Source organism: Cavia porcellus, unplaced genomic scaffold (assembly GCF_034190915.1).
Source record: "Cavia porcellus strain 051 isolate PalLab524CR breed Dunkin Hartley unplaced genomic scaffold, mCavPor4.1 scaffold_32, whole genome shotgun sequence".
Taxonomy (NCBI): Eukaryota; Metazoa; Chordata; class Mammalia; order Rodentia; family Caviidae; genus Cavia; species Cavia porcellus.
Genome location: NW_026947515.1, coordinates 37,575,104 through 37,599,702, shown reverse-complemented (window position 1 = coordinate 37,599,702; position 24,599 = coordinate 37,575,104). Strand labels below are relative to the sequence as shown.

At 44.1% G+C, this 24,599-nt stretch overlaps 2 protein-coding genes across 4 annotated transcripts in view; one reads left to right on the top strand and one right to left on the bottom strand.

The window, feature by feature from the left end:
* The window catches only part of Stx8 (syntaxin 8), a 272,462-nt gene extending 264,588 nt beyond the window's left edge, over positions 1 to 7,874 (bottom strand). The window contains exon 1 of one of the 2 annotated variants that reach the window (XM_063242123.1): positions 7,691 to 7,874. In XM_063242123.1, coding sequence (XP_063098193.1) covers positions 7,691 to 7,707 — 17 coding nt within the window. In that variant the 5' untranslated portion in view covers positions 7,708 to 7,874. The remainder of the gene's footprint in view (positions 1 to 7,690) is intronic. The other variant, XM_003466230.5, reaches the window with a different exon arrangement.
* Positions 7,875 to 8,412: 538 nt separating this feature from the next.
* LOC100730333 (cilia- and flagella-associated protein 52) overlaps positions 8,413 to 24,599 on the top strand; it is a 41,732-nt gene continuing 25,545 nt past the window's right edge. For both annotated transcript variants that reach the window (XM_003466231.5, XM_023563543.2), the window contains exons 1-6: positions 8,413 to 8,557; positions 10,004 to 10,203; positions 10,562 to 10,698; positions 13,908 to 14,036; positions 16,515 to 16,614; positions 17,398 to 17,514. In XM_003466231.5, coding sequence (XP_003466279.2) covers positions 8,485 to 8,557; positions 10,004 to 10,203; positions 10,562 to 10,698; positions 13,908 to 14,036; positions 16,515 to 16,614; positions 17,398 to 17,514 — 756 coding nt within the window. In that variant the 5' untranslated portion in view covers positions 8,413 to 8,484. The remainder of the gene's footprint in view (positions 8,558 to 10,003; positions 10,204 to 10,561; positions 10,699 to 13,907; positions 14,037 to 16,514; positions 16,615 to 17,397; positions 17,515 to 24,599) is intronic.

Genomic DNA, 24,599 nt, shown 5'->3' with positions numbered 1-24,599 from the left:
GGGAGGGGAGGAGTGGGTCATGCAGACTCAACGGTGCAAGAGCGACAGGCACTGTGCATCCTGGTGGCAAAGGTTACACATCTGCCTGACACCGGAGTCTGCTAGAATTCTCTCCAAACATTTCTTGACCTCCCACTGGCTGTCTCAGCGCTGGAGCTGTTGAGGGGCTCACAGTGAACCCCCAGCGGCCCTGGTCTTTCCCTCTGTTACAGCACCTTCGCTTGCTTCAGGAAAATACTTAACCATGCACAAGTGTTTCATTTCTCCACCAGCCGGTCTGTTTCTAAAGGTGAGGACCCGCTGCGCTTACGTGATGAGCATATTTGAAATATCAAAAATCGCTGTTTGCCTTAACGTCCCAGTTTTTGCTTGAGAAAAGAAAACAATCCATGTCCAACTCCCATGTAACACTTGTGCATGGAGGGAACTCGGTAAATGATGTTTTGCTTTGTTTCGTTTTGGAGATAGGGTTTGGCTATGTTGCCCAAGCCAGGCTCAAGATCTTGGGCTCCAGGGATCTTCCACCTCAGCCCCCCAAGGAGCTGAGGCGACATGCACCAGTAGTAATCTTACTAACCCTAATAAAATACATTACACACACACATAACATCATTCATATATATTCAAGGATACATGTGGATGAAAACAGAGCAGGGAAGACCACACATAATTACGAAAACAGAAAGCGAGTTGGGTCCTGGTCCCAGCCTCAGCATATTTTGCTTCTTTTCCTCCACGCTGTCATCTATAAAACAGCAGCTTAGTTTTGGCTCTGTGGTCCCAGATCAAACAGGGAACAATCCACAACAAAACCCTGCCACACATTAAGTCTGAGTATTTCTGGAGCTGGGAGATGGAGAAATTACTGTCGGCTACGGCACTCAGCTAGGCTGGCCCCGAGGTGACATCTTGAGTTGACTGAGGTTAATGCAGGCCTGTGGTTCAGATGCTGAGGAGCAAAGCACGCTCTGCGTGGTGCGAGGCGTGCAGAACAATCACATGGGAAAGCACGACAACACGCCAGGCATGTTCAGCGGGGGCTGCCGTGGTAGAGAGTGAAGCAGAACACAGCGGAGATGCTGCAAGCTAGTCTCCGCAGAGCCTGGAAACCAGCATAACACTGCTGGGCTTAAAGGAGAATGTGAGAGCCCGGGGGACTCTTTAACACGTAAACAGGAGCCTTGAAAAGCTTACGTGAAACGCGGAAGGTCACACAGCTAGCACAAACTGCCAAGCATCCTGCCTGCCTTCCCCCAGTGCCTGTTCTTACTCCCATCTTAACAGCAGGATTCTCAAATTTGGCTGCACCTTTAAATCACAGGGGAACTTTTTTTTAAAGAAAGCCCGGCTGTCATCCCACCCCCAAGCACGATGATTAAATTAGGTTTGACCCAGGTGTGTGGAGTTTGGAACACTCCTCACCTGTTTCCAATCTACAGCAAAGCTTGAGGAACGCCGGCCCAGTAATAACGGACAGAGTCCTCAGGATGTCAGCCACAGAGGTGCTTAAATTATTGTTTAGGAAAATTAATCTGATTTTTTTTGAGATAGGGTCTCACTTTGGTAGTGCAGGCTGGCCTTGAACTCACAGTGATCCTCCAGCTCAGCCTCCAGCGCACTCGGTGTGCAGCACCCAGCCCAGCTCAATTGACATGAATAGAAATGAGAGAAAATTAGAAGGTAGCAACAGGAGGCTAGCAGAGTTCTCAGATTATTAAATTCTGCACCCAATTACCAGTACTTACTACTTGCAAAATACTAGGTTATAAAGGGCTGGATGATGGTAGAAATGGACACCAGAAAGGGGTTATCAACAATTTGTAAAAGAAAGAACCAATGGGAATTAGTGAATACTCTGATCTAAGGAGTGAGACAAGTGAACAGTTATGTGTTCAGGAGGAAGTCACTGAAAATATAGTGATGCCCCCAGACATGCAGAGGGACTGGCAGGAGCAAAAGAAATTTCCAGACTGGGAGTGAGGCTTCTGCTTTGACCAGAAAAGCAGTGGAAGGACAGGTACATTAGTATGTGTACAATTTAAAGCACAGCTAAAGAAAAAAATGATGTGAACAGCAGCGATGAAAAGAAAATGGCAGAACAGTGATAATCACAAAAACTGAGTGATACAAACGAGTCCATTATACAATTCTACCGCAGTATTTGCAATAACAGTTTAAAAAATAAACCACCCACCCCCTCCCCTCCCCTGCAAAAAACCGCCAATCCTTAGCAAGTCCAACCAGGATACTGAGGTCTAACCCTTTTTTCCAGGAATGGAGCCAGGCACTGTGGTGCACACCTCTAATCTAGGCTGAGGTAGGAGGATCACTAGGAGTTCTAGGCCAGTCTGAACTATAGAGACCCTGTCTCAAAAAACAATAATTAAGGATAGAGAGAACATGGCGGACAGACAACAGCAACTACTGAACGCTCTCTAAAGGCTCGGCTCAGAGGCCAGGAATGATGCGGACTAAGGAGATACGAACCAGTAGAGATATGCTCTGCTGACTCAGGAACGAACTGGGCTGAGAGAATCCAACTTGGAATACAGTCCTGGCGCTAAAATAGGAACAGAAAAATCTCGGTGTGGAGGCTCGACTCCGCGCCATTGGAAACCGCGGTTTGGATTTCCCGCCGCCCGGCGGCCGGCGCCTCCACAGCGGCTCGGCAAGGAGAGACGCGACTGCCGAGCTCTGGGAACGGGAGTCTGGGAACGGAATCGGAAACGCGACGGACAGGGAGGAAGGCTGACTGGTGGCGAGGTGAGCGAGGAACTAACTCCCTACCGCAGTTTGACTCCAGCGGAGGTTTTTTCTGGGCGCGGGCAGTCCTGTAAGAGCAGGGCGCGGTGGCAACTCCAGCCACACATTTCCCTCTCGGACGGGACTGGTGAAAAGTGCCTGGCCGGAGGGACGCTGCTCGCGGACTCCCTAGGCTGGCCTAACCCAGATCCCAGAGCCTGATGGTGGCCCGGAGGAGCGACCGACTCCCGCGTAGGCTGCCTCCTCCGCAACTCCCTGGGGCGCAGCGGTGGGCGGGAACAACTAGCCAGCGCAATTTGATCAGGCTGTGGCTGACAGGCAGGGAAGCCGGGCCTCCTGTGTAAGATTACATTTTATAAGGAACAGAAAATATGGGGAAGGGAAGCAACAAAAAAGGCTCCTCGGCCCCCAATCCTGAGAATCAGGCAATAGTGGACACCGCACCAATATACATTAAGCGCCATTTAGAGAGCCTCATAGACCAATTCAGGAATGAAGTTATCAATGACCTGAAGCTAGAAGTATGCAGAATAGTTAGAGAAATGCTAAGCACCACCCAGGAAAAAGCAGATGGTGGAATGGAAGAACAGAAAAAGAGGGGAGAATTGCTTGATGGAGAAAACAGAGAAAGCATTGAGTATGTGAAGCAGGTTCAAAGGGACTATCAAGAAATCAAGAAGTCTACCCAAGACTGGCATAACAGCTTGAAAGAAACTAAGGACAGACTATCTGAATTGGAGGGCAGACTTGAAACATGGGAGAATGAAATGAAAAACTTCTTAAAAATAACAAAGAAACACACAGCAATAATACAAAGACAAGAAGATGATAAGAGGAGCCATAACTTAAGGATTAAGAACATAAAAGAAGAAGTAGGGACACAAACAAGTGAACTACAAAAGCTACTCACAGAAATAATCCAGGAGAATTTTCCTAATTTAGCAAAAGGTAAAGATACTCAAATGTATGAGGCATACAGGACCCCAGCTACCTACAACCCTAACAGAGAAACACCCAGGCATATAATAATAAAAATTCCAGAAATTCAATACAAGAACAGAATATTAAAAGCTGTAAGAGACAAGAAACAGATCACTTACAAGGGAAGACCCATCAGAATTACAGCAGATTTCTCTTCACAAACCATCAAATCACGAAGAGCATGGGGAGAAATAATTCAAGCTTTGAAAGATAATAATCTACAGCCAAGATTGAGATATCCTGCACAACTGTCCCTGGAAATTGATGGAAAAACGAGGTGCTTCCAAGATAAAGAGGAACTGGGGGAATTTGCAACCACCAATTCAACCCTACAGAAAGTATTGCAGGATATTCTAAAAAAAGAAAAATACAAAGAACCCAGAAATAGGGGCGGGGAGGCCACAACGAATGGAGCAGAGAACAAAATGAAGAAGACAAACTGACAGCTACTGACAGAAAAAGAGCTCAACAGAAATGAGACAGAGAAGATTGGATGATAGGAACAGCTTTTTTTGGAGAAAATGACATCTTAATAGGTAATGCTGATTTAGTACCATCTTGTATTGAAGTCTCATCTAGCTTTTGTTCTTCTGTCTCCAATGGTCTAAACAGGTTGTATCTTATTGGATTTTGCTATGTACGATAGTATAAGAAAAAACCTTTTAAAGGCAAGGAGATTATACAGAGACCATTGTTCATTTTCTGTTAGTCGATTCTAAATACTCTATAATGCTGTCATTCTCTTAAATGGATTTACATTGTTTTGATATACTTAATGCTACAGTATATGAAGTTGTACTCAAGGACTTCAGGGAGGGAGTCAATATGGTAACTATTTTTGGGTCAGGATTAGCTGGTGGTGAAACACTATTCTGCTTAAATGGTTATGTTTTGATCTGCCCTGTTTCGCTGTTATGCCCTCTTTTTTCTCAATCTCCACTCCATTATTTACTTTTTTATTTTTATCCATTTAATTAAAGGGAAAAATATAGCAGGATATAATATAGTAACTCACTTTGACTTTCTATTATCTCGATTTGAAGCCCTGTATTACTCTCACCATCTTGTTTTTGACTGAGGTTCCTATATTCTGTTTTGCTGGATAGTATCAGGTTCGAAAGTTTAGGCATCAGCTGAGAAGATAATGAGATTCATTATAACGCCCATTCTCGTTGACTTTTATCTACTTTTGAAGACCTACAATATCTCCAATGTTTTGGTTTTGTCGGTTTTATTCTTTACGGTTTTGTTCAATTGTATTACAACTAATGATATAGGCAATTCTATTAGAAATAGCGGGAGGCATTATGGTAACCATTGTTGATCATCTTGTATTATGTTTTTATATTATCTATTATGTCCACCCTTTTGACTTGACCGATTCTGTTCTGTTATGTCACATTTGGTTTTACTCTCTTCCAAAAAAGCAACAAGAACCGTGGGAGCAATGAAACCCAAAATGTGTAATAGTCACTGTACAAAAGAGAGGTAAAGAAAGTGCTCTAAACTATATAACTGCATGTATATTTAAATGTATAAGATAGAAAATGATATCACAGAGTTTTATTGGATCATTGAACAGAACTGTTTGCAGTATCATTGTTGGAATGTCCACTCTACAAGCTTTAATTTTGTGACTTGAACAATTATTTCTAAGATGGCAATATGTAATCCATTAACTAGTGATTTCCTACTGCGCATTTTTTTATTCTGTAAATCTGTATAACTTGTACCCCTTCACTGTTTTTTTTTCTTTCTTTTCTTTTCTCCTTAAATAAAAATTAAAAAAAAAATAAAAAAAAATAAAAAAATAAAAAAAAAACAATAATTAAAATAAGTTGCTTCAGTAGTAAGGCTAATTAACTTTAGCAAACAACCAGGTCGTACAGAGGCATCACCTATTTCTATTAAACAGTAAGCTTAAGACTTGCTTTGATAAGGCATTGAAAAAGTAACTGCTATATTCTCTAAGTATTAGAACACAGCTCACAAGGAAGGCACTGATTTGCTATGATTTTTAATAACACAGAGACAAAACTGGAATCCCTTTTCCTAGAGTTTTTTGTTTGAGATACAGTCTTGCTAGGGAGGCCACACTGGCCTTGAACCCCAGCGATCCTCCTCTTCAAGCCTCTAGAGGGCTGTGATGACAGGCACACACCATCATGCCCAGCTCCTGGGTTTCCCCAAGTCCCTTTCCCTGTTCCTTTCTACCTTCCTCACCAGCAGCCCGCTGTGTAAGGCAGCGGACTAGAGCACAGCAAAGGTCTGCGTCACTGTCAACTATCAAATGTTTGTCACTCAAACCACTGAGAGTGATAGAAGGGCTACAGTTTTTTGGGTTTGGTTTTGTTTTGTTTTTTTCCCCAAGAGGCATGAGAGTCACTGACCCCTTCCACCAATTTAAATGGGCACCTGGGAGAGAGGGTCCTCCTTACTGCTAAGCTTCATTTCTTTCGTTATGTGTGAACTGTGAGAGTGTGCTTTCAGAAAAGCAGAGAGCAACTTAGCCAAGAGGTATCAAGGGCCTTAAAAATGTTCATAGTTAACCCAACCTGCTCCTGCGACACAAGTCCAAGGAAACAGACGGGGATAAAAGGTCGGTCTTTGGAACAGCAAGTCTCAAAATCACAAAGACAAAACCTCAAGTTATGTTCGTATGACAGTGATATGCACCATAAAAATTGTTTTCAGAAAATATTTAATGACACGGGGAAATGCTTCCAGTTTTGTAAAATATATATATTATATAGAATACTAAATTCGTTGTAAAATTCAGTTATGGCTTTTCCCAAGTAACAAAAGTAACAATGTGATTTATTTTCTTTCTGCAAACATTCTGTACTTTCCAAATTTTCTACCAGTGGTGTACACTATTGTTTTTAAAAAAGCAATATTAAATTAAGCAACTGGCCCAGATAATATAGCTGCCAAGTAATTTTGACCTTGGTCTCTATTCTCCTAAAATCCAAATTATCTGTAACTTAAACAATTACAAACTATGTTACAAACACCAACATAAGTCATATACTCTCAACAAGAATTTCATAGAGCGATAATATGTTATAAGTTATTTAAAAAGTCAAGCCTGTTATGGACAGCAATTTGTTCCTCGGGATTAGAGTTTGTATCTTTTTTTTTTTTTTTAAATTTTTATCCGTACCAGGGATCGAACTCAGGACTGCTTGCTTGCAAGGCAGGCACTTATGCTGCTGAGCTAAATTCCCAGCTCCTGAGCTAAATCCCCAGCCCCGAGTTTGTATCTTTAATCATTCAGTCTTGGGATTCAATTGATGAAATTATAACCCTTATCCACTGGGGTCATTCTGGACTGTTTTTTTGCCTACGTTGTTACTGAAGAATAGTTTTAACAACATCGATGACACTGTTTCAGGGAAGGGTAAAATGTCTTATCCCAAGTGCTTAAATCCCCTCCCGGATTCCGACAAGATTTTTGCATCTAATCTGTATCTAATCAATAGCTGATCTAATCTAAGCAACAGTTATTTGCTAAAGCTGATCAAGGATACTGAACCTCGGTTTCTCCAACGAAGAGGTTTTAGCAGACGGACTGGCAGTTCTCAAACAGGGTATTTCTACCTCACTTTTACGGAAGTCCAGAGAAGTCTGCACCAGGCAACCCCACAACCAGGATAGGGCAGGAAATGCCTGCGGCGAAAAGCAGCCCAAAACGGCTGAAGGAATACTCAGAGTTTGGGGTCCTGCCCTCAGTTCCTCAGGAGTCCACCTGGTCCCCTTCCTGGGTCATCTGAACAGGGACCAAGTGTGGTGGGCTGTGGCTTGGCAGGGGTCCCCAGGATCCTCATGATCCCTTCCCTCATCCTGAAAGGCCCTCAGCCTTAAAATTACACAGCTGCCGGCTCCGGGGAGCCCGGCCTGCCCGCACGTTTCCCCGCGCACCGCCGCCCTCACCGCTGGGGCTCACCAGGGGTCCGGTGCCATACTGCAGTCTCCGCCCGCCGCTCCAACACTTCCTGCTCCAGCAGCTGACTACGGCGGCCCGCGTGGTTCACTCCTGAGAGGTTCGGCCGCTGCGCGACTGGAGTTTGCAAAGTAAATGCTTTACTTTAGAGTCCCCGAGCTGTAGCCGAAACAACACCAACAACAACAAAAAAGCATTTAGGGGTTCCTACTAGGAGATGCCAATTGCTAGGTGAAATAAAAATAAAATCGTTGAACGGAGTCGAAGGGGTTTTCCCAAGAAGGTGAGAGTGCTTCCAGAGACTTTCAAGACCGCTTTCTCGCAGTTCCATAAAATTTTCATCCTGCTTCCAAAACAAAATAAAATTGATTGTGGCGATAATAAGTTAAGTTACACTACGTAAGTTTTGCTTTGCCAAACCTTTTACAAAGTCTTTAATTTTTTTGCCCTGCTTCAAGCAAAAGGCTCACTCATCAGAGACAATTCACTTTTCAAATGTCAAGTGGCTATTTACTTATATAATTACCAAAAAGTCATAGACCACTCGAAGTAGGGAGGAATTTGGTCTGTGCATTTAGTACCCACCCTACTATATGTCCCTTAAATTTGCAGAAAATAGATAAAGGATGCCCTCGCTCCATTTGCAAGAGGGCAAGTCAACGCCAGCCCCCCAAATGGGTTAGGGAACGTAGACCAGGTGCGCATGCGCACGTCCGTTACCATAACGACCAGGAAACGCTGCAACCTCCCGGACCCGCTAGTACTAAAAGAATTTGTGAGTTCAGCATCTCCCCGAGATGGGTGAGAAAATTTCGCCCGAGGCCGAAGACGTGGCAGAGCTGGAACTTGAGGCTGTGATTGGCTTCAATGGTGAGGTCTCAAGCGTCTGCGGCTGGGTGGCTTAGGAACCCTGAGGACGTGTAGCGCCAACAGGGACAGTGAGAACCCGGTGGCCTCTGAAAGACAGTGTGGGGCAGTGACAAGGGTCCTGCCAGGGCCAAGCACCGGGCACCAATATCCTCTGCTGCCCTAGGGTCTTAGAGAGTCACGCCCTTACCCCCAGCGCCAGGGAGCTCAGTCAGCATCAGTAGCTCGGACAGAACTACACCCAGGGCCGACGGATGAGAAGAGCGTGCTAGGGCCGCCCTCCCAGTCTCCGGGCTGCACACCGACCCCAAAACCTCGGGCTCTGCCGGATGCTGTGTGTGTCACCCCAGAGACCAACTCACAAAGCTGCTAAACTTCTGGCTGTCGTGCGCTGAGAAAGGGATATAAGGATCTGAAAGGTTTCCGGCAAGAAATAGAAAAGAAAGGGACGCCAGAGGGAGCTGGAGCGACGATTCTGATGGGGCAGAGGGTGGCGCCCTGGAGCACATTTTGTGCCTGCCTGCGTGTTGCTCAGAACATTAGGCCAGAAAATGCTGTGTTCTTTGGTTTGCCTGGATTTGGTTTGGTTTGGTTTGGTTTGGTTTGGTCTGGCTTGGCTTGGCTTGGTTTGGTTAAGGGATTTTTTTTAAAAAAGCTACTTATTTTAGAAAATGAAAGTGTTTAATAATGTAATTAAGTAGATACAGAATGTTTAATAATGTACTAAAGTAGATACGGAAGAATCATTTACAAAAACTTAAGCACATTTTAGGACTTAGCTCTTCAATCTTCATTTTTACTTTAACACTGACAGAAAGCAAACACTTTATAATTTGAGGTGTTGACCATTTGTTGATTTTATTTTATTTTGTTTTTTTGATACTGGGAATCAAACTCAGGACCTTGGGCTTACCAAGCAGGCATTTATGCCACTAAACTATATCCCCAGCCCAAGACCATTCTTAGAGACCTTGCAAGATACTTGGTGAAAGTATTGAATGGTTTCCAGTTACAGGATCTCAACTCCAGCCCAGACCAGATCAGAATTTGCATGTGAACAGAATCCCTTAGGAATTTCAGGCACATTAAAGTTTAAGTTAAGAAATACCACACTAACCCTCTTGTCTTTGGGATGAAATTACTTATTCTACCCTACTTATTTTAAGAGAACATAGGCTTTTTTAAAAGATGTTTTCCTCTTTGTAGTCTAGTAAAATATTACCAGTCACTTCTGTCCTAACTCTGATTTTTATGTGTTTTTGTTGTTGTTATGTGTTTCTGAGACAGGTTCTCCATGTGCATAGTCCTGGCTGGCCTAGGACTGACTATGTAGCCCAGGTTGATCTCAAACTTGAGATCCTCCTGCCTCAGCCTCTGAAGTGCTGCTATTCCAGGCCTATGCCATCGTGGCTGCCCCGACTGTAATGATTTTTAATCTCTCTCTTTTAGGACATGTTCCCAATGGCCTCAAATGCCATCCTGACCAGGAACATCTGCTTTATCCCCTGGGCTGTACCGTACTCATTCAGGCAATAAATACTCCAGAGCAGAATTTCCTGCACGGTCACAGTAACAACGTCTCCTGTTTGACCATCTCCAAGAGTGGAGATTACATTGCCTCTGGTCAGGTCACCTTCATGGGGTTCAAGGTGGGTAGAGAAGTGCCTTCCTAGAAGAACTGGGCATGCCAGGCCCTGGGCCCTGCACTGCCAGGCTGACGTTCTGCCCTTCCTGCTTCCTTTTGACCTTTTGCAATTTATTTGCGTTCCTTTGGGCTGCCAGGGAAGGAATCTGATGTTTTGACATCAGACCTGGCAGCTCACGACTGAGGATGTTCAGGAACAAAAGTCCCTGCTTAAAACGATTTCCACTTTGTGGTCTGCCCATTTACAAACCATGGCCTCGTTTCTGGAAGGGTGACGTGACTAATCCTTTCTCCGCAGAGGGGTGGCCGTCCCTCAGATTCTTACACCTGTCCGGGACCTGACGGTGTATTCTCCCCCGCAGGCAGACATCATCTTGTGGGATTATAAGAAAAGGGAGCTGCTTGCTCGGCTGTCCCTTCACAAGGGCAAAATTGAAGCTCTGGCCTTTTCTCCAAATGATTTGTACTTGGTGTCACTAGGAGGCCCAGATGATGGAAGGTAACGAATCAATTCTCCTTGCTTGCTTTTCACCAGATCTAGTTCCAGATGTGCTAAGATAGTATCCTGCCCCCTGTAATGTCCTCTGTTGGCCCAGCTCAAGGTGTCCCCTGTTTGAGTGCTTAAGGTGTGAAAATCCTATGGAGAAGATTCCATACGATCGTGGCTCTCAGCTCCGGGTGCACACTGAACTCAGCTCTGAGCCCTGGCAACCTGCGGACACAGAGCCTGGCTCTGCCTGAAGAGCTCTGGTTGGTGCCCAGGATCTAGGAATTATAAAAGCTTCCAGGTGGTTGCATGTGTGTCTACATTCAAGAACCACTGCTGTAAAACAAAGACCCTGCTCACAATCAGGATGTCGGTTCCTAACTAAAGATGACAGCTAAGTCGTACTAGGTGATGAGTGTGTGCTGGGCTCTTTCATTGGTTACACTCTCGCATGCAAGCTTCACAACCACTCTTTGAGGTGGAATCTACTGGTGCCCAGTGACAGCTGAGGAACTAAAGTTATCAGCCAGGAGGTGACAGAGCTGGGTGACAAAACTTTTCTTGTTTGAGCTCCGTGCATGTGTTACAAAGTCTGCATACTGACAGTTCTCTTCATAGACAGGAATTCACCAAATTTTTCATGATTTTTTTCCTTCTTTAGTAGGCATTTGTAGATGATCCCATCATCTCTGGACCAGATGAATGTGTTTGTTGGTGGTGGTTTTTGTGGGTGTTCATTTGCTTGTCTGTGTGTTTGTACTGGGGATCAAACCAGGGATGTTCAGTCACTGAGCTATATCACTAGCCTGTTTTATTTTATTTTTATTTTGAGCACAGTCTCACCAGTTTACCTAGAGTGGCTTCAAGTTTGAGACTCTTCTGCCTCAGCCTCCTGAGTACCTAGGATTACAGCTGTGTGCCACTGAGCTTGGCTCCCATTTATCTGTCTTTAATGAATAACATATCCTGATCCCATCTGTTAATAGTCTAACCTCAACTTAAAGCAGTCCTTCTCAACCTGAGATGCGCGTTGCAGTTACCTGAGAAGACCTGAAACATTCTGATGCCAGCCCTGGCGATTCTGGGAGCTTGGCCTAAAGCCACTCATCTCTACACCCCGCCAGGAAGAGGGGGTTGGAAAGGCTGTCTACAATGTGCTTGTAGTGAATAGAAGCACCAGTGAGAGAAGGCAGCGGACAGCGCTGCGCTAGGAGAATGCGGTCACCAGGATGAGCAGGGCAGGTCTGCCGGCTGACGTCAGACAGTCAGGGCTCCACCATGAGCCCCGGCTTCTGTGCAGAGGGAGAGAGAGAGAGACGGAGGGAAGGTGCCGGCCACAGCAGACTTGCTACGGCCTGTCTCCCTGTGTGTATCTTTTACGTTTTGTAACCTACTCATGAAACTTCTCTGTGTCAGTGTTAATACAATCCATGTTGTAATCCAGCTGACGCCGAGGACACCTTCTATGTATATTTCATCCTTCTAGACATACGTCAGTCTTCTCAGTGACTGCATGCAGTTCCACTGTCAGATGGCCAGAATGATTTGGCCAAAGTACCACATACGTTAGTGCCCTTTATTGATTTTTAAATTTTGAACTTGCTTCTGAAAAAGTAAAGCTATATTTGCCCAAGGTTTATAAAGAAATTGTGTTATCTTGCTATGCAAAATGACCCCAGATCCAAAAGAATAAGACTTCTGATGCCACTCCCTGTGTCCCCCCAGCGGGAAGCCTTCTACTCTCCAAAGGCTTTTGGAGTCTTGTTTGCTTTATAACTTTATTGAGGCATATTTCATCTGCTATACTATTTACCCATTTAAAGTAAGTTGTGTGGTTTGTAATGCACTTACGGGATTTCCAACTATCACTACCATCAAGTCTAGAATATTTTCAACACCCAAAAAATAAACCCCGTTAACTGACTGCCTCCTCCTTCCAGCACCAATCTGCTTTCTGCCTCTATAGATCTGCCTGTTCTGGGATTTCACATTAATGGGATCATACTGTGTGTAGCCTTTTATGCCTAACTTTTCACTATGCATAGGATTTTCAAGGTCATCTACTTATGGTATGTCATTATTTTTATTGGCAAATAATATTCTAATAATATTGTATAGTTAGGCCACATTTTATTTGTCCATGTATCAGTTGATGCAATCATTTGGGTTTGTTGTTGTTCTTGTTGTGAGGCAGAGTCTCACTATGCAATCCAGGCTGCCCTTGAACTCACTCTGTAGCCCAGGTTAGTTTGAACTTGCGGCAATCCTCCTGCCTCAGCCTCCCAAGTGCTGGGATCACTGGCATGTACCACCGTATATATCCAGCTTAATGCAATCATCTAACCATCTTTGTATCCCACCATTATTGCTATCAAATCACTGTTCAGTTTGGGACTAAGCTGTGTGCTGGACACAGAAAGAAGCAAATGTGAGCCTAAATTAATGCTTCTCAAAAGTGTGGTCCCCAGACAGCAGCATCTTCTCACCTGGGATTCATGAGGAAAGTAAATTCTCAGTTCTCCTGAGCCAGGCACTCAGGGTAGGGCCCAGGAGGCTGTTTGGATAATTACTTTATAAGTTATTGTTTTAATTATACAGCCAGGCCTAGTGGCACACACCTGAACTCCCAGCACTTGGTAGGCTGAGGCAGGAGGATCGCCATGAGTTCCAGACCAAGTTGGCTACATAGTGAGTTCAAGGTCAACTTGAACTACATAGAGAGATCCTGTCTCAGAAGAAAAAGAGGTACAAATTTATAGGGTACCTGGTGATAACCGGGCACATGTGCACATTGTATAACGCTATGCAGTGACCAAATCAACTGGTCTGTCTTAAGTATTCTGATCGTGAAGAATCTGCTCAAGAAGCATGTTCAAGTCTGATATCCTTGCTATAATGCTTCCTCACAGAAGATCTTTCCATGAAACGAATGGATGGTAAACTTGTAAGCTTTGCATGCCTGAAAATGTCTATTTTAGCATCGGACTTGACTGATGGACTCACCAGCTTCCGCCTCGTAATGATTTGCCTCCAAAGCTGTGAAACAGTGTCACGTCTTCTATCACCCTGGCTAACTGAAGAGACGTGGGGGTCATTGCTGTGCTTTGGTCGTTGTTCCTTGTTAATAACCAGCTTTATTTTCTTCCGAGAGCCACCGGCAGAGGTGTTTCTCATTTTGACAGCGTGATTTTCCATGATTTGTCCCCGTCTTGTTTTGGCAGCGTGGTGGTGTGGAACATTGCCAAGCGAGATGCTATCTGTGGCAGCCCTGCCGCTGGCCTCAACGTGGGAAATGCCACCAGCCTGGTCTTCTCGCGGTGCCGGGATGAGATATTTGTCACTGCTGGAAAGTAGGTCTGCAGTCAGAGTGTCAGGACCCATCCGTTCCTCTATGTTCTCATGCAGAAAATACGATCTGGTCCATGGAAGGAAACGTGTTTGGTCCTGGACAAACCCCTTACACTGTACATTTTGGAGTCATTTAAAATCCTTTTTGTGAGTGTATTTTAAATGTGATTCTTTGAAAAGCTTGATTTCTACTGAAGAGGTTTAGTGACCTGCTGAACTCATCTCATATTTTTCTCTGTCACCGGAACACATTTTTCCCCATCTGTGCTCACAAAGTAATTTGCACAAATGCACTGATTCACTCCCATTGGTATTTCTCACCACCTACACTTGACTTAGGTCTCCTGCAGTGAGGTTTTGCAAGTGAACTGTGCCAGGAGGTTCAAGCCTCTTAGACATCTGTCACGACTTCCAGGAAGGCCAGTTGTGAGCAGCTCACGGTGACCGAGGGGAGCGTCTGCACAGAGGTCTCTGCTTTCTAACAGAATAAGTGCATTTACAGATGGCCACTCGGGGCCCTGTTTGGAGCTGCAGGAAAGGCTAATTATCAGAGCATCCTTTTTCATGTCACATGGTAGTTCAAAGGAAAGACATCGGAACACTGGGCGGAAGTGTGTTTTCCAACGCAGGTGTCATTTCCTATCTGTGAAAAGAACACACTTTGAGCTACTTTCCCGGCGGAGTAAGGACTCCGTACTGTTCTGTATGTTATTTCCTGTCCCTGCCTGTGACACGCTGCATGCATTTATTCCATGACTCCTTAGGAGGAAGGATTCATCAAGAGGTCCTGAGACCTCCGCCCAACAGAAAAGGCAGCCCCTTTTGAGCAGATCACACCAAGACAGGGCTCTGATGCTAAGGTAGTTGACTGAGTCCTGCTCAGCCTTCCAGAGCTGCTCATGACCAAGAAGTTCTGCTTCATTCAGGTTTGCAGAGTGGCTTTATGAAAACTTCGTTTCAAGGGGTTCTTTTGTTCCTCAGCGCTGCTTAGCAGAAAGCATTCTGTGGCCATGGTCACATTTCTATAGCAATTAAAACTGAAACTTTGCACCAAAGAGAATGTTTTAAGGATAGCTTGTATTCTAAACCTGCTTCATTTTAAGTGACATTAATAACTGAGAAAGATGACATTCTTTAGTGAGTGCTCTAGGATGGCCTTATTCCCTGGGTTCCCCAGTGCATCCCCAGTTTCATGGGTTCTTTTACATTGCCCCCGAGAGATAGTCTAAAGATTCTACTACGGTCTGTGATTGAAAAGCTCTGTGATTTTTAATTTGGCAAATACATTTGAAATATTTATGGAGCACTTGCTATCAGTATATGTGTAATTGTAATGGTTAAATTAAGAAAACTGAACTTGATGTATTCTTAATCTTTCTGTCCTTAAAACAGCAGTTGGAATCTGACTATGGTGATGGCCTTGATGTTTTTAAAGAATTATTCATTCAGATTAACTCAGTATACAATGACTAAAGAAGAGCCCATAGGAGAAGCTACCGTAGATTAACCTTTAAGGCTTAGGCTCATGTCTCCTGCTTTAAAGACAGAGCTTTCCGTACTAACGTATTTCCCTCAGTCTCACTAAGCGGTTCAGGACCTCCACATGCCTCCCGTCTCACTGAGATGCGGGTCCCAGATGGACGTCCCCGCTCCCCCTCCCCGGCTTCTGCTAATGACCTTTGTTCTCTCTGCTCCTGTGAGTTCAACCTCTTCAGATGCCTCATGGGTGAGATCAGGGGTGTTTGTCCTTCTGTGCCTGGCTTGTTTTGCGTGTCCTCCAGGTCCATTCTCATTCTCACAAATGACAGGATTTCCTCCTCCTTCAGACTGGCTAGTGTTCCTTCATAGATATATACACCACATTGTCTTTTAGAGGCATCTGTTGACAAATGTTTGGCTGTGTCCATCACAATGCCCGCAGTGAATAATAATATACTGAAATATATGTTATGGACAACATATGAGCAATACATTTTAAAATGCCAAGAGAGCAGACTGTAAGTGTTCTCACTGCGAAGAGATAATAAATGAAGTAGCACACACGTTTAGCAAGTTGATTGAACCATTCCACAAAGTATACTACAACAGCATGTACACACGTTTTCAGTTGTCAGTTAGAAAGGGGGCAAGAAACTTAAAGAATCCCAATCTGCTCTGCATGTTTCCTCGCATATCTGCGTATCTGGTTTTGGTGTACTTGGTAGATGGCATCCTCCAGAGCCAGAGAGCTGGGTGTGGACCCCGCTTTGCCGTGTACACGCTCCGCATCACCTCGTTTGGAGAGTAAGGTTTCTTATAACCCCGCCGTTAGGGCCGTTAGGAGGGTTGAGTGAAAGATCTCACGTAGAGCACTAGGCTGTTAAAGACTTTAAACATGGTGAATCCTCATCTCTTCAACTTCTGCAGGAGGACACAGAAAACATAAAAGAACTGAACTCCTAGGAAGTGGATCTCCATTTAATTGTGGTTTTTCTTGGCAGTGGGACGATTCGAGTGTGGGAACTCGACCTCCCGAACAGAAAGATCTGGCCGACCGAGTGCCAGACGGGACAGATGAAAAGAATAGTCCTGAGTGTTGCAGTAAGTGTTGCTTCGAGCCGCAGTTTAGGTAACTGTCGCTACAAGTTCCTGCCAGCAGCACTGACGGAAGGTGTGTGTGCACCTTGGGCCGCTGGCAGGAGGACAAAAGTGGACACTGGGGATGGTGATGAGGAGGCGCAGGTGCGAGGGCATCTCGGTTCCGGGGTGCCCTCGGCGGTGGGCAGGAGCTGCCTAGACAGAGCCCTGGAGCCTCATTTTAACTGGGGGCTGAGCTGCACTCGGACCCCCAAAGCTGCTTCACCCGGAGGGAAGCGGGACAGCTAGGTGGCACTCACATCCCCATGCGACCAGGATTACCTCTGCCACAGGAATAAAGTTAGTGATAGTAAAAATCATTGCAAAATGCAGTATCTTCCATATAGACAAATATCCAATATATTCTTAATGCAGATGGAAACATTCGGAGATGTGACTCTGTTCTCCGCTGATTTATTTCTCTTGTGGAGTGCGTAGTCCTTGTCTAAGCAGAGATTTTGGAAGTGAGGAGGGAAAGCAATACACATCCTCCTGGGAGAAACACAGCCTCCTCCTAGGAGCACTGGCGGGCTGCGCCTCGGGGAGCATCAAGTGGGCTCATAGATCGCCTGCAGTCCAGCGGGCCTTGCCCAGCCTGAGTTCGCCATCCCACAATTGGAAATAGAAGGAGCCAGGTGAATCTGTGTAGGTTTTCCTGGGGTGTCAGAGGACACTCAGCTCCTCCCCAATCAGGAGCTCATGAGACTAAGAAAACATGGTCTTCAGGTTTCTTTCCTCTCCTCCCAGATGGCTGAGGATGACGGCTTTTTCTACCTTGGCACCACGACTGGAGATATTCTAAAAATGAACCCCAGGACGAAGCTGCTGGCGGACACTGGGCCTGCGAAAGACAAGTACAGTTTGGTGAGTAGAGAGCATCGGGGTCTGATCCACTCTGCTGTGTCCTTCTCTCCACGGGCAGCACAGTCTTCACTAAGAGTCTGCACACAGCCAGGCACGGGGGCGCAGGCCTGTGATCCCAGGACTCAAGAGACCCAGGCAGGAGGATCGCTCGGAGTTCAAAGCCAGCCTGTGCTATATAACTGTTCAAGGCCAGCCCGACATGGCAGGAACCTTTAAAAAGGTTTCTGTCTTTTAAAAGCAACAACAAAAAAATAATTTTTAGGAAGAACAATGGTTGGTTAGTGATGTTCCCAAAGCCATACCCACATCTGCAAAGCGCACGAGTACATCCTGTAAGCCCTGTATTTTTCAAGCAAAAACATTCCCAGGTGTCCTTAGTTATGGCATGAATACCATATCTTTTTATTCACCTCCTCAAAGCACAGAGTCTGTGACTTTGTGCTGTGGAATCACACTGGCCCTGGTCAAGTTATCATGTATAAGAAAAATGCTTTTTCTTTTTCTCTTTCATTCATTCATTCTTGTTTTGTTTTGTTTTGTTTTTGTATCAGGACTTGAACTCAGGACCTTGTACTTGCCAGGCAAGCACTTGTGAAAGTATTTTTTTTTATCTTAAAGTCCATAGATGGAAGATAGATAGATAGATAGATAGATAGATAGATAGATAGATAGGCAGATGTGCCTCAGTTCAGAAACTTAATTTTTTCCATGATGATTCTGGTCACAAACCATATTGGAGGAGAACAAAATGAAATTCAATGGTTAGTTTCAATACTGACCTTATAGGGAAATTTTATTTGATTCTTACCCAGTTTGGTTAGTGACCAGAATCATGAAAAGAATTAGGTTCATGAACTGTAAAAACACTGCATGTATAAAATCTTTTTTGTATGCTAGTACCTAAACCTTGAATTTCAGCCTCAATTGACATTATAAGTTATAAATGAGACACAGAAATAGTCAGCTGTTCATATTTCCAGAATTCCTAACAGTTCTGGTTGAGTCCAGCAAGCAGTGTTAGTATTTAAACCAAAATAAAAGGCCAAACATAAAATAGTGACTTTATATATTAAGTGTAACAATTTCCAGCATCCCCAGAGAGTTTCAAGGGTTGTTTCTACTGAACTTTGTTTGCTAAAGTTTGTGCTAAGTTCTGTACCTGCCCATCTCATGTCTCATAACAGCACAGATGGTTCTAACCAGGCTTAGATACTTTTCCACTTAGCATATATTTTTAAGAGGCTTTCAAATATTGCACCCTGTTCCTGGGAAAATGTCAGTTTTGTTAATCATATAATCATGTCATAGTCAACTTAAAGAGAAATGCTATAGTTTAGGTAGAAAAGGTTTGGAGAATTCCACAGGAGATCAAAATGTAGCTTAAATGATTATTTTTCTACTTATTCAGGAGAGAAAATTTCAATATATCAAACAGATAAAAGCAAGGCAGATCAGGCTAAAGGCTACAACCTTGCCTCCAAAGATGCTACTTGAAACTGCTGATTGGATATTTTTTGCCCACCCAGAATTTATGAGCTAAATTCCACTCCAGTTGTTTTAGTGTCCCTCAAACTTTTAGCATTCAATTGTCTTCATGATTTAATATCTAGTCATTGAAGATTGTGTGTGTGTGTGTGTGTGTGTGTGTGTGTGTGTGTGTGTGTGTTTGAGACAGGGTCTTGCTATGCAGTTCAGGCTGGCCTTGAGTTCACTTTGTAGCCCAGGCTGACCTCAAACTCACATTGATCCTCCTGCCTCAGCCTCCTGAGTGCTGGTGTTATAGGTGTGTATCATCGTACAGGGCCTTTTCCAAGGCATCTTTTCCATGGTGGGAAGAAAATAATGTTTGTGAGATAAAAAGATAAAAGCTACTAATGAAAATGTTTGCTTTGCATGTCGAGAGGTCTTGGGAAGTTGTCCCTTTTGAAATTCTTTTTAAATGTTTGGTTTAAGGTTAGAAAGGGAAGGAATTAGAATGATTCTAAATGGACCTATTAGGTGAACAGCCCTAAAGTAAAGAACATGACCATAATGATAATAGCAATAGTAAAAATACTACATTTGCAACGTTGTATAACAAAATTACAAAATACATTGTATAACAAAAACTCTGGGCGGCTGGGGATTTAGGTCAGCTTCCTAAATGCCTGCCTTGCAAGCAGGCAGTCGTGAGTTTGATCCATGGTACTGATAAAAAGGAAAAAGACAAAAAAAAAAAAACTCTGAAAAGAGATGGAAGGACCAAACAGAGAAACAGAGGGCGGGCACGGTGGTGCACTTCTGTATTCCAGCGCTCAGGAGGCTGAGGCAGGAGGATCATTGCAAGTTTGAGAACAATCTGGGCTACAAAGTGAGTCCAGCGCCAGCCCGATCTGCATAATGAGATCGTGTCTCAAAAAGATCAAAAGAGAGAGAGAGGGAGAAATATTCCATGTTCATGGCTCAATATTGTCATGATGTTTGTTCCTCCAGCTGGTCCTGTAGACTCAGTGTAACTGTCATGAAAATCACAAGTTATTTAGTGGATACTGACCAGCTGATTTCTGTAGACAGATAAAGGGTACAGAATAGCCCACACAATTCTGAAGAAGATTAAATTAGGAAGCCCGACCCTACCCATCTTCAAGACTTGCCAGAAAGCTACAGTAGCCAAGACAATGTAGAGCCGTGCGTGCTGACACACAGCCGTGATCCCGGCACTCAGAAAGCCGAGGTAGGAGGGCCAGATGCACCCGAGGCCAGCTCAGGCCCCAGAGGGAGGTGAAGGCCATTTTGAACTACAAAGTGAGACTCCAGAAACCGAGAAAAAAGAAAGTGACCCGGAAGGACATCATTGTCAATACTCAGACTTCACCATGACGAAAGCCTATATAATCAGCTGTATTATTTTTAATTCATCTGGGGTACTTTCAAGATCTAGCTATTATAAATTGTTCTGCTATAAACGTGGGTATGAATGTAACACTATAATATAACATCTTTGACTCCTTTGGGAAGATGCCCAGAAGGGGAAGCTGGGCCGAATGGAATTTCTAGTTTCGGAGTTTTGAGGCGTCTCCACACTGATCCACCTCATAGTGGGCCTATTAGTTTTCCACCAAACCGACACGTAGAAGGTTCCTTTTCCCCCGCAGCCTCTTCAGCACTGTTACTGATTTCTTGAGGACCGTTCTTTCTGGGGTAAGGTGGATAACTTGCATCTCTCTAACAGCCAGTGCTGGAGAGCATTTCTTGGTGTATTCTGGGGCCATTTGTACTTCTGTGCAGTGTCTACACGTTTCCCTTGCTCATGTGTGGACTGCGTCTTTTATGGGGGCTGGATAATTTTCTTGAGTTCTTTACATATTCTAGATATGAGTCTTCTGTCTGAGGAATCACTGGCAAAATTTTTTCCTGTTTTGTCTCTTCACCTCGTTAGTTGCTTCTTTCACTGTGCAGAGATTTCCAAATTTGATATGAACCAATTTGTTGATTCCCAGAACTATCACCTGTGCACCTGGGGTTCAGGTCAGACAGTCTTCGCTTACACCTATCACATGAAGAACCTACCTACTGAAAAAGAAGGGTCGTACCTGTTTAGTCTTCTAGCAGGTTTAGCGATTCTAGTTTAGCAGTTAGTTCTTTGATTCATTTTTATTTTAATTTTGTACCTGGTGAGAGATGTGGGACTAGATTCAGTCTTCTGAATATGGAAAGCCAGTTTTCCCAACACCCTTTATTAAAGAGGGCATCTTTCTTCCAGCAGGTGTTTTTGGCCCTTTTGTCAAAGATCAAATAACAGAATTTACGTGGGGTTGTTTCTACATTATCTATTCTGTTCCATTGGTCCTCATGGCTGTTTTTGTGCCAGTACCATGCTGTTTTTATCACAGTAGCTTTGTAATATAACTTTGTGTCTGGGATTGTGATGCCTCCTACTTTGCTCTTTTTATGCAGAATCGCTTTTGCTATTCTAGGTCTCTTCTGGTTCCCTAAGCATATGAGGACTGTATTGCCCAGGAGCAGTGATAGAAGACAACCTTGTTTTGTTCCTGAATTTACAAGGAAAGTGTTCAGTTTTCCCCCCTTAATATGAGGCTGGCCATAGGTTTGGCTTACGGTTAAGGGTTAGGGTTAACTTTCTATGAGATTGAGCTAAGGTCCTTCTGTACCTATTTTCTTCAGGTTTTTAAAAATGGGAAATCAAACTCAGGGCCTCACACTTACAGGGCAGGTGCTGTGCCGCTGAGCCATATCCCTGGCCTGCTCCAGTTTTTTTAATGAAATGTTGTTGGATCTTGTCAAAGGCTTTTTCTACATCTACTAAGATGATCTGTGATCTCTGTCCTTGCTGACGTTTACACGGTGTGTCACCTTTGCTGACGTGAGCGTTGGACCACCCTGCATCCCTGGCATGAACCCTTCTTGGTTATGATGATTCCCTTTGATGATTCGGGACATTGTGTCTGCCAGCATCTTGTTGAGGTGACATAGTGAGTTCAAGGCCTGCCTTGCTCGTATCAAGACCCTGTCTTGAGAAAACCAACATGCAAATGAACAAACATACAGGAGATAAAAGAAAAATAAGAAAGAGGAGAAAAAAGTTGCGAGGGAAAAAGATAAAAGGAGAAAAATACTAAAATAAAAGAAGAGGGACCCCAAGCCCTGAAAAAAACCAACAAAGGAACGATAAAAGTAACACAAAGCAGGAAAAGAAAACAGACCGAGTCAAAGGAAAACCTCCTGAGTTTCTGACTGAGGGGTTTCGTTCCGCGACCTCCCATCCAGGGTCCCTGTGAGGTGTCTTCCTTGAGCCAGAGGCCGCTCGGATTTTCCCTCTCAGCTGTGTTTCTGTCCAGGCCTGCATCTGTTCTCTGCTAGATAGAGGCCACGGGGTAGCGTTCAGACAAACTGCTGGATTTGCTGCCAGCAGTTCGGGATCTGGCTGCTCCCTGCTCTCTCCAGGTATTGTCCTCATCCAGGATTGGGTCGGTTGGTTTGCCTTCGTCTCTGCTGTCCGGTGCATTGCTTGCCGGGTAGTGGGGCACTGCTCCTTAGACACAGGCCAGCTTTAGCACCTGGGAGTGGGATGCCATTCCTCCAGAACCAGAGGGATCTCCCATGTGGAAGTGGGGCACTGCTCGGGGTCAGCTCTCTCATGTAGGGGTCAGGCCGTTCGTATGTTTCAAAATCAAATATTGTTCATTGTCATGGCTTGTTTTCTGTTGCTGTAACAGAACACCTGAGGCTAGGTAATTTATAAACAATAGGAGTTCATGTGGCTTATGGTTCTTGAAAGTCCAAGAGCAAGATGAGGGCATCTGATGGCAGTCAATTCCTCCTACAAAGATGCACCGGGGTGTCACAGTTCCATATCGTGGGCACTTCCTGGCTCAGTCAAAGGCAGTGGTGACCCAGGATGAGGGGACGGAGAATCTGTGTGTGTCTGCTCTGAGGTTTGCTCCTCCGTCTGCCACAAATCTTTCTCTCCCCTCCGCTGTTCCAACTGTAGATGTTTTCTCTACTCAGCAGCAGGAGCAGGAACAGGACAGAGACCTCAGAGTTTTTCCAAGTGTGCTTCCCTTTGAAACATGCCAGTCAGACGGTTTCATGAGCATGGTAGGAACCCGTGGTATACACTAGCATACAAGGACCTCTTGTGCATCAGTTATTCCCGTGTACAGAAATAGAAATAGATTAGGTCCCACAATGAAATTTCAAAAGTTTTTGTTCTGTAGGAAAAAAATTATTAACCATGGACGTTAGGGATCATCTTTTAATAGCATTATCTTTAAGAAAAAAATCTTGATTGTTTTTATATTCATTCAAAGATCCAGCATGATGCTAAAGAAATCCTGGAATATTAATAAAAAGTGAAGCAATCAATATAATTCTGTGGAAGAAACACAGTTGGGTATCACTTATTTTCAAAATTCCTTGTCCACAATAGAGGGGAAATAATTATAATTCCCAGCCTGCTAGGTGTCTAATATGCCAAGTTGGTGTTCCCCGAAATCAAAGAACAAATTCTAAGGGGGAGCGGAGATTGAGAGTAGGCAAACTGGGGAGAATGGAGAATAGGAATAGCTTCATGGGAATGGGGGGTCCGGGGGGGCCCCCAGTGGGTTGACGAATCTGTCTGTTTGTAGAAGCATGTTTGTACTAGGCCTGGACAAAGATGCTTATATCACCCTGCATTCACATTGTCAATGAATTCCAGGTTTATCAGCATCCAAAAATAAAGCTAAAATTGTAAGAGGGTACATGTATGAATTCTACGTATGTATATACGTATACATTGTGTGTGCAGCACATATAATCCATGTATGTGTGCATATACTAATGTAAATGTGTGAGTGTGTGTGATCTGTATAATTCTGTGGAGGAATCACATTTGGGAATCAATACGGATCACATGCGTTCACACACGTGATGAGGATTAGATTTACCAGAAGTAGATAAAGCAGATAATGATTCACAAAACAGTGGTGAAAAAGGGCCAGCTCTGGAGCAGGCAAAGGTCACCACCTGAATTTTGGAAAAGAAAAGAACTTCCCTGCGAGAGTTCAGGATTGAGAGAATTCCTGAGCAGATAGCTCTGAAAACACATGCCCTATTGGCCCCCTTTAACTCAGTTTTCTAACCTTTTTTATTTTTTAACATTTCACTAAGGGTTGAAATGGAACCATTGTACGGGGCGATTTCAAGCCCCCTGAGGGATGATCTGTGTGCATGAACATTTCCCAGACTTTCAGGAGCTTTTGAGGGCCTAGGCAATGGATCCCCTAGTTGCAATAAAACAAACAAACGTGTCACATAAGGAAGGAATAGAGGTCTTTACTACTTTATGACATAGTCGCTGACTTGACAGGAGCTCCTCCTCAGCACAGGGAAAGGCAGCTAAATTTAGATGTTAGATAGACGTGGGCTCAAATTGGCTGACACATTACACTGATAACCTGCCATTCCGTGGGTGTATCTTTCAGGATTGCACAACTAAAATTTATTTTTCAAACAATTTCACATTATTGTGTATAAGTGATTACTTGTCGTGGTCCAGATATATTTTAGCTAAAGCTAGTGAATTTCCTTAACTTAGATGTTTT